The sequence below is a fragment of the Quercus suber genome, unplaced genomic scaffold (genome assembly GCF_002906115.3).
Source record: "Quercus suber isolate HL8 unplaced genomic scaffold, Cork oak 2.0 scaffold_249, whole genome shotgun sequence".
Lineage (NCBI taxonomy): Eukaryota > Viridiplantae > Streptophyta > Magnoliopsida > Fagales > Fagaceae > Quercus > Quercus suber.
The window spans coordinates 149,351-159,281 of record NW_027069705.1 but is presented as its reverse complement, the minus strand read 5'-3'; the positions used below and the strand labels follow the sequence as shown (position 1 = coordinate 159,281).

Genomic DNA, 9,931 nt, shown 5'->3' with positions numbered 1-9,931 from the left:
ATAATGTCTTAACAAAACTCAATTGCTTATTATCGGAAGAAGATGATATTCATTATCACTCTTAGAAGCTTTTAGTGAATGGATATTGCCTTTAGCAAATAGATTTTAAGAAATTATCATGGCAAATAAATACTTATATATTAAAATAGTTACTCTAAATTTAAATACGTAGTTTTATTTATCTTCAAATAGAAATTTTATCTTAATTTTCTCAATGAAAATGCAACACGTGTTGTGCCACCCAAATTAATTGATAGAAAAAGAGTAAAAACTGTAAAGTATACTTAAAAGTAAAGCCATTTGCCCATCTCTACTCTGTAGGCTAGACTAGGCTTTATTTATGTGGTTGTGGTTTTCAACTAAACTAGACTAGGCTTTATTTATGTGGTCGTGGTTTTCAACTAAACTAAGTAGCATCTAGGCCAAACCAAAAACCAATGCAACTATCACTAGTTTAGAGAAGGGGGTAAAGAAATTGTAACTTTGTAAGTTTGTCTTAATTCCTTAGGTAGGGAATAAAAACAACAGTGAGCTAACATACACCCTCTGGGTCATTGTCTTCCTCTTCTCAAATTTTCTACACGACTACTCCCTCTTTCAGATCTTCTCAAATCTCAATTCTACTGCTCTCAATTTCCACAAATTTCCAATCCCACCCCTCAGATTCAATTCCCATTTTAATTTCAATTTCTAGGATTTCGCTAATCCCACCAATGAGTGAATGCAAAAAAGAAGAAGAGAGGACCTTCCTCTTCCATCACTCTTTGAACAAGCTCGTAAGTTCCATTCAATTGTCGCAGACTCCGACGCCGATCAGGTACACTCTCAATGTTGAACAGTTTGGTCGGTTTATTTCCTTCGGCTTCTTTGCCTTCAACCCTTGAATTCATAATTGGGAAACATAATTGAGCATTGAGAGTGTGTTTTGTTTTGTTTTTTTTTTTTTGTTTTTTTTTTTGTTTTTTTTGTTTTGTTTTGTTTTGTTTTTTGTTTTTTGTTTTTGTTTTTGTTTTTGTTTTTGTTTTGTTTTGTTTTGTTTTGTTTTGTTTTGTTTTGTTTTGTTTTTTTTTTGTTTTTTTCTTCTGTTGTACTTTACAAGTTAGCGATTTGGGAAACGTAATTGGGTTGCCGCTACAAAGCGTGTAAAGGTTAGATATTCGTATTGTTTTATCTCTATAGTTATTTTGTGGTTGAAGGGAGTTCAATTACACTAGTTGGACTGTCTTATATTTATTATTGTTTTTGATTTTGTTTCTGAAATATTGTCAAATATTTTGATATTTGTTTGTTTCTAATCCTAAAATTAACATAAAGTAGACCTAAAATGGTTAATTGTCGCTTCCCCACAATATCCTCTCCCAGTTTTTGAAGAACTGCCTATACTGTGTCCATATCTTTATCATACTGCTTTTTTAATATTATGAGAAGCTTAGTTACTTTGAGAAGGAATCCTTGTGCTGCTTCTCAAAATTAAGAAGAGGCTAAAGCACCTTTGATTTATCTAATGAGATGCTTCTATTCTTTAAAATGATGAAACACCCTATAAAAGCCCCAATCAAATGGAGTTTAAAAGGTTCAACTGATAGAACCATCCAGTACTCAAAATTAGGATCTGGAATTCTGTGAGTAATACACACAGCATGTATAACACAATAGTATATTGATCAGAAAAACATGAGCTAGGAGAATCACATCTTTATGTTGGTTACAGATGATAAAAAGGCATTCACATATACAAAAACAATCTCAAGATTAGTTATTTTGTACCTAAGAAAAAAAAATAAAACGCTATTTAGACAAGACTTGAGCAGACACACTTCGACCACTTTATATGGAAATAAAAACAATTTGAACCATAGATGAATATTGATAACCATAAAGGTTTTGAAGTAAATGTAATCAAGATTGGCATGAGTGCTTAATTAAGGTTAGAGTCATGTACATGGTTGTATTTAAGGATTACCTAGTTTTGCGTTGGTGCTTTCTAGATGGAATGACTAAATTCATTTCATTAACTGATCAAATACATGGGAAAAAGGCTTTGTTGAGGAAAATCTCATGCTCTCTGTTTGTTTCTGAATTGTTTAGTTGGTAGTCTCAGCTTAAATTTTTTATGCATAACTGAGGCAGTTACAAAGAATTGGGTATGAGTTTTGGCTGTCACATTGTTTTAAAACCATTCTCAACAGAGAACCAGATAGAGTGATTTCTGGTTTTGTGGTTGGATTAGAGTTTGATCAATGGTAGTATCATCTCATAAATAATAAAAAAATTTAATTAGATATATGTTTCTCAATTTATTATTTTGTGAGTCCAAATATTTTTAGAGATTCTTTTTTCCATTTTGATCTAAGGAGAGGGATTTATAAAGACTTTTTAGTCATTATTATGTAAGTTACCAGTGTGGGACTTTTACACCCTAAGAATGAAAGGTAAAAGAGAAGAGGGCTCATTTATCTTTGGAAACATTCTCAGTATCTTTTATTCTTTCAATGTAGGACATGTTGTTTGTAATAGAAACTTAATGCAAGTCCCATGTTGGAAAATTAAAGGGGATGCTATACTTCTTCTATAAACACCACACTTCATTAGGAATTCCAGGCACTAAATGACGGGCTAGCTTTTGTGTGAGTTTAATATTCTTTAGTTCAATGTTGAATTTGTTATGTGGTCCATTTATTCCCAATGAAGTAAGTAATGTTGTAAGCATACTTAAAAAAAAAGAAAAAAAGAAAAAGGAATGGTCAAAAAGTTTTATGGTAAGTTATGAAAAAATAGAGAAAAAAAAAAAATCAAAACTGGCCAAAACTAGTTTTGGAGATTGAACCTCCTATTTACTAATTTTGACTGGTTTTCGAATTTTTTTCGGTTTTAGGGTAATCACTGGTTTGGTATAGGTATGGCTAAACTAGTGGAATCAGCTAATCAGGTGTGGTTTTGAAACTAGGGTTGTCACCCTGAAATTTTACAAATTGAGTATGTACAATGTACATATTCATTATAATTATTATTTTTACTAATCAAAAAAATATTAATTTGTTTTTGAGGCACTTGTAGTCTTGTACAATGAATTGGTCGGACTAGTGGAAAATAGTCTATTATGATTGTTGTTGTTTCAATAACAAGCAATTTTGTTTATATTTTTTAATTAATTTTATTTCTGGAGAAAATTGGGTTATACTTGGTAAGTAGTTCACTTCTTTTATATTTATGAATTATGATAGAGACATCATAATAGAGAATTTGTTTAACTCATCGACCCACTTCATCTCAAGTAAGAATGTGTTTGTTGAAATTATGATAGGGACATCAAGATGGATAAAAGTTGGATGCATGAAACTGATCGAACTAGTACATGATATAGTGAAGGTGTTAAGCAGTTCATTAACATGGCATGTGTTCATGCGGATCGAGTTGGTAGGATTAAGTGTCTATGTTGTAAATGCACAAATCAGTATTATCAACATATAGATGTGGTCATTTGATTGTGAATAGATTTGATTTGAATTACACCGAATGGATATTTCATGCAGAAGAAGATCCATTTTTTAAACATATGCAAGCTGAGCATAATGATGATAATTCACAAGCAGAGGACATTGATGACGTTGGAGAAATGTTAGATGACATATATAGGGGGACATTTCCAGAAGCAAATATAGGTGAATCCTCCACTTCTCCAGGTCCATCAAACAATGATTACAAAACAAGACCTTTTGATCAATTGTGGGAAGATGCCCAACGTGAGCTTTATCCAGGTTGCAAGAAGTTTTCTAAACTATCTTTTTGTATGAAGCTGCTTCATATAAAGACACTTTGCAATTGAAGTGATAAGTCGTTTGATTTGATGATTGACTTGATAAGCAAGTGCTCCCAGATGGGGAGTCATTGCCAAAATCGTATTATGAGCAAAGTAGTTTAGGCGAGACTTGGGTTTTAGCTATGAGTTGATACATGTATGCAAAAAAGTCTGTTCACTTTTCTGGAAGGAACATGCTGATAAAGAAGAATGCCCAAAATGTCATACTTCAAGATGGAAAGAGGACAATGGTAATGGTAAAAAAATTCCTTGGAAGGTCTTAAGGTATTTCCCAATTAAACCAAGGTTGCAGTGATTGTTTATGTCGAAAGATATAGCTAAAGACATAAGGTGACACAAAGATGAGTGACTTGAAGATGGAGATTACCTTAGACATCCTGCCGATTCAATAGTGTGGAAAGAGTTTGATAAAAAACATGCTTGGTTTGCTGCAGATTCCCGCAATGTGCGACTTGGTTTAAGCAATGGGTTCAATCCATTTGGTAACATGAGTACATCATATAGCATGTAGGAAGTAGTACTTTTGCCGTATAATTTACCTCCATAGAGGTGTATGAAGAATCCGTATATGATTTTGTCCTTACTTATTCCTGGACATAAGGCACCTGGAAACAAAATTGATGTGTACTTGCGGCCGTTGGTGGATGATTTAAAAGAATTATGGAATGAAGGCATCAAGACGTATGACGCATCAACGCAACATTCATTTAAGTTGCATGCAGTGTTATTATGGACTATAAATGATTTTCCCGAATATGCGAACTAATCTGGGTGGTCTACCAAGAGAAAGTTAGCATGTCCCATATGTAATGAGAATATATAGTCAAGTTATTTGAAGTCTAGCCACAAATTGTGTTACATGGGTCATCGTCGATTCTTACCTCAGGAGCATAACTGGCGCAAAAAAAAAAAAAAAAAAAAAGAATTTTTTGATGGAACTGAAAAGCATAGGATAGCCCCTAATGAATTATCAGGAGATCAACTGTTGCAACAACTAATGAATGTTCCAGAAGTGCAATTTGGAAATGATGAAGCTATAAGAAAAAGAAAATGCACGAAGATCAAGTTGAATTGGACAAAGAAAAGTATTTTTTTTTTTAGTTACCTTACTGGTCAATATTGAAACTAAGACATAACTTAGATGTCATGCATATTGAGAAGAATATATGTGACAATGTCTTAGGTACATTGATGTATGATAGTGGAAAAGGGAAAAATAAAGACACTTCTAATGCACGAAAGGATTTAGAAGATATGGGCATACGTAAAGATTTGCACAAGCAAAGTGTACATTGACAAAAGCTGAGAATACAAGATTCTGTGATTAGCTGAAAAATATGAAGTTTCCTGATGGGTATGCATCTAACATTAGTAGATGCGTGAACCCTAATGGGGTACGATTTTAGGAATGAAAAGCTATGATTTTCATGTACTCTTATAACGATTACTTCCTGTTGCAATTCGTGGATATTTCAATGATAATATACGTACAACATTGACTGAATTGTGTTTAGTTTTTAAGGACTTGTGTTCACGAACATTGAAGTTAGATGTCTTAAATCAAATGAAGACATTTTTGTGATTTTATGCAAAATGGAAATGATATTTCCACCTGCTTTTTTCGATATAATGGTACATCTAACTCTTTATTTACCTCGAGAGGTAGAGCTTGCAGGCCCTATTCAATTTCGCTAGATGTATCCAATTGAAAGGTTTCTTGGTAAATTAAAGCGGTTTGTGCGAAATAGAACACGTCCAGAAGGGTCAATTGCTAAGGGATATTTATCTATTGAATGTTTGACATTCTGCTCCATGTATCTTCGTGAGATTGAGACAGTATGGAGTTGTGAGGAGCGGAATAGCGACAGGTGCCAGGAGGAAAGGGATGTAGGCTTGTCTGTTTTTTCACAACCAGTACATCCTTTAGGAGTAGTAAAATATGCAAGACTTGATAATATGCATCTCACATGGGCTCGATGGTATGTGCTTAGTAATTGCTCAAAAATTGATTCGTACAAAATGTAAGTGTTTCATTGAATTTTTTTTTTCAATTTACATGTTACTTAGCAATAAAATGAAGTGCTTTATATGTTTTTATTATGTAGTAAGCGTTATTTGAAGATCCATTGATTTTTTTTAAAGAAAATTTCATGTTACTTGAAAATAAAATGAAGTGTTTTTACGTATTTATAATGTAGCGAGCATTATTTGGAGATCCAGGGAGAAGGCATCATTGACGTTGATCATAAGCATGAAGTTGAATTCGAAAATTGGTTCAAAGATCGTATATGTGGGAGTAATGCGACAAATGTGTCAAAAGAATTATACAGTCTTGCATGCGGATTTGATGCTCTAGTTGCAGTTTACCAAGGTTGCATTGTGAATGGTGTTAAGTTCCACACAAAAGACTGTGAATATACTCGTCGTACTCAAAATAGAGGTGTCTTTGTTTTGGGTGAAGATGGTGGAACAAAAACTAACTATTATGGTGAGTTGAGGAATGTTTTGGAGCTAACCTACATGGGCAATAATCGTGTATATTTATTTGAGTGTGATTGGTGGGACACTAGGGATGGAACATGAATGCAAAGGGATGAGTATTGTACAAGTGTGAATACATCTCGTACATGGTATCATTCTAACCCATTTATCCTAGCATGCCAAGCTTCACAAGTTTATTACTTGAATGATGCCAAATTGGGTAGTAGTTGGCGAGCGGTGCAACATATGACGTATAGAAACATGTATAATATTACAGGCACAAAGAAAGTGCATGAAGAAAATGAAGAAGATAATGGTGATGCGGTATACCAAGAAAGTGAATGTATTGGAGTTAATGCAACAGTTCAACAAGAAAATGATGAAGATTCAACTTTGTTACATAGAGTGGTGTGCCAACAATAGATTTGGGGGAGTTAATACCTATCGATGATGTATATGTGCAACTTGATGAAAGTGTGTTCATCAATGATGACTTGTCTAATGAGGAATGGGATACAGATTCCAACAATGAAGAAGAAACATATAGTGATGACGACGTTTCAAGCTCAGATCAGGAAAAAGATTTATCTAGCAATGATGAATCTATTGGAGATCTTGGGGATGAAGATTAAGTTGAGTTTTGATGCAGGTTAAGTTTTGTTAAATACATAAAGCTTTCATATCTTCTCAACTATGATATTTTTGAAAAATAAAAATGTTAAAGTTTTACTTGGATGTTAAAACTATTTTGTACACATTTTTGTCATCGACTTTAGTTCACCTTTACATTGGTTTATTCTTTTTATTTTAGGTTAAAATGTCGCATGCCTTGGGCTACTAATGATGTTGAGGGGAGATACTTTTCATTGCAAACTTGGTTGTATATCTTCTTGAGAAATTTGTCATTATTTTATTATTATTGTAGAGAGTAGATTTGAATTTAAATTATGTATATGATATAGAACTTGGGTATTGTTTTTCCTTATTAGTAGTTATTGATTGAGTAGTTGTTATGCTTATACAAGTATTTGTGATTGAAAATTTGTAATGTGTGGAAATATGGTTTATTAAAGTCGGATTATTATGGTAGCGACCTGATTGTCCTTATCATGAGTTCTTTTTTTTTGGCCCAATTTAAAAATCATGTTTATAACATGCAAATAACACCTTGTCTTCTACATCATGGCAATCCATCTGGCTAAATCTAATTTACAAATGGCTAGCATGTGATCCTTGTAAAAGATCCAGCTACTTGACCCACTAATGCTGTGAAACTTCCTGATTCATTGGCAAAATATACTACACAATTGTCTGGTATTAAAGCACATTGTTTATGTGTCATTCTACATTTTGACAAGTGCCTGCACTTTTGGAACTCATTGTTGTGTTTGGTTGTTTGGATAGGATATTGAGAATGAGAAACTTAAGTTAGAACATGTTTAGCTTTCAGAGGAGAATAGTGGGTTATGTGTGTAGAATCAAAAATTGGCTAAAGAGGCTTTTTAATCAAAAAGAACTAGCTTCTGCTGTTGTTGTGGAGCTAAACACTTTGGCTGGTGAAGTGTCAAAGCCCTCCAACATTTCGGTTTCAAGTCTCCTGGTCTTCAAAGGCTGTGAGTAGTCTCCCTTTCTTTTCCCTCCTTTTGTGTTTACTTCTATAATTCAATGTTATTGTAAATTATTCCATAGAACTCTAAAATTTTAAAGGTGTCATCAGATGCCATTTCCTTGAAAAACCATGAAGAAGCCTGGCATATTCTTGTTTATTAGGATGCTTGCCTTTTAATTCTATCTTGCCCCTAATTTTCTTACACTTACAAATTAAACATCGCATCCAAATTTCTATTTCTCATTTTTTATTTGCAAAAGTGAACAAAATTTGCATTCATGCAAACTTATATAGGTATATACTCAAACGTTAACTAATGTCGTGATTAAGTTTCACTCAAAATATATGTGAGTTTCTTTTCATGTATTGCATTTTTCTCTCAGCATTTGAAAGGCACACCTGTACTGCAAACCTTTGGAATAAAGTAAACCATGAACCTGCCCCTAATCTTTCTAACAAATAATATTCACCCCGCCCTGCCTTCCCTAAATGTAGCCTTTTGAAAAGTAAAGTTAAAAATTTGAACCTTCTTGAATTAATCTTTTTGGAGGGAAAAAATGAATCATTTAAAAAAAGAAAAGAAAATCTGAGTATATTTTTAGCTTTTGATGTATAGTTTTGACCATTTATCATTTTCACTTTATTGTTAAATTCCCAAAGTGGGACTCTCAATTTGGAGAGGGAGTATAAAAATCTGCATAGACCGATTATCTCATCTTTCTAAAAATTAAAATCTTTTTAAGTTAATGCTTAAGATAGGTTTTTTGTGGAAGGTTCAGAGGTAACCCATGTGCTTAATTTTATACACATTTTGGTTATAACTCTTTATCTTATACTTGTTTTGAAGGTTATGCTGAAAGTACCAATGGTGGTTCGTCTTGAAGGCAAAAATGTGATCAGAAAAGAGCACGATCTCACTCTTTTGTTCAACTTGTAAGTCCCAAGTGTTTACCAGACACTATGTGAAAGAAACAAAGTTTTTATTTTTATTTTTTATAGAAAAAGAAACTAAACTCAAAGTCTGACACTTCAACTTTGGGGAGTGTCAAAGTTCACATCTTTCCTGTTTGTGTTAAATTGAGGTACTTTTGATGATCTCTCTTCATTTTACCTTTTGGGTATTCCTTAATTTTGGTAAACAAGTTGTGGGTATCTTTGAAAATCAGCAACTGTTTCATGGTTTAGTTGTGGGTCTCTATGTCTTAGAGTTTCATGGGTTTTGAATGATTTTTGGAGTTTTTATATGTTCTGGGTGTAACTGATTGGTGAATTGTAAAAAGGGTCTTAATTTAGTTTGAGTTATGGAGTACTTTTTAAAAGGAGACTATTTTGGAAATATTGAGAAAATTGGATATGGAATTTTAGCGGTTACTTTTCTTTTCTTTTTCTTCTTTATCTTGTTCCTTGTTGGCTCTTGTTGTGTTTTGTTCATTGCAACAAGTTTTAGCTTGGTTGCATATCTTCATGAGGAATTCGTTATCATTTGATTAGTATTTGAGTGAATAGATTGAAGCTTTTATTACGTATGTGATATTGAACTTGGGTATTATTTTCCCTTATTAGTAGTTATTGATTAAGCAGTTGTTCTACTTCTATGAGTATTTGTGATTGAAAATTTTTTATGTGCATAGGATTGTGCTTTGTTATTACCTAACATGTACTCATTTAAAATTCAGAATGTAAATTTTAAAGAAAAAAAATGTAAAATATTATTAGCAACAACAATGTCATCACTAATATTTTATCATATCATTAGTGACAACAAACAATATCATTGCTAATATGCAATTTTTAGTGATGACATGTTTTTTAAAGAAAAAAAATGTAAAATATTATTAGCAACAACAATGTCATCACTAATATTTTATCATATCATTAGTGACAACAAACAATATCATTGCTAATATGCAATTTTTAGTGATGACATGTTTATGGTCACTTATATATCGTTATCTACGACAACAACAAGTGTCATCACTAGTAATGATATATAAGTGACCACAAACATGTCATCGTTAATA

General features: G+C 32.6%; 1 protein-coding gene across 5 annotated transcripts; it reads left to right on the top strand.

The window, feature by feature from the left end:
- The first annotated feature begins 403 nt into the window (after positions 1–403).
- On the top strand, positions 404–9,291 carry LOC111986805 (uncharacterized). 5 transcript variants are annotated; one of them, XR_010631888.1, is made up of 5 exons: positions 404–817; positions 3,305–5,841; positions 6,019–6,950; positions 7,113–7,914; positions 8,758–9,291. XR_010631888.1 is itself a non-coding variant. In XM_065780847.1 (5 exons), exons 2-3 carry the CDS (start codon positions 5,516–5,518, stop codon positions 6,401–6,403), a joined length of 669 nt encoding a protein of 222 aa, XP_065636919.1. In that variant the 5' UTR covers positions 408–817; positions 3,305–5,515; the 3' UTR covers positions 6,404–6,950; positions 7,706–7,914; positions 8,758–9,291. The 5 variants fall into 5 exon arrangements, 1 of the variants encoding a protein (XP_065636919.1); XR_010631886.1 differs by having other exon boundaries at positions 406–817; positions 3,534–5,841; positions 7,706–7,914; XR_010631885.1 differs by having other exon boundaries at positions 406–817; positions 7,706–7,914.
- The last annotated feature ends 640 nt before the right edge of the window (positions 9,292–9,931 follow it).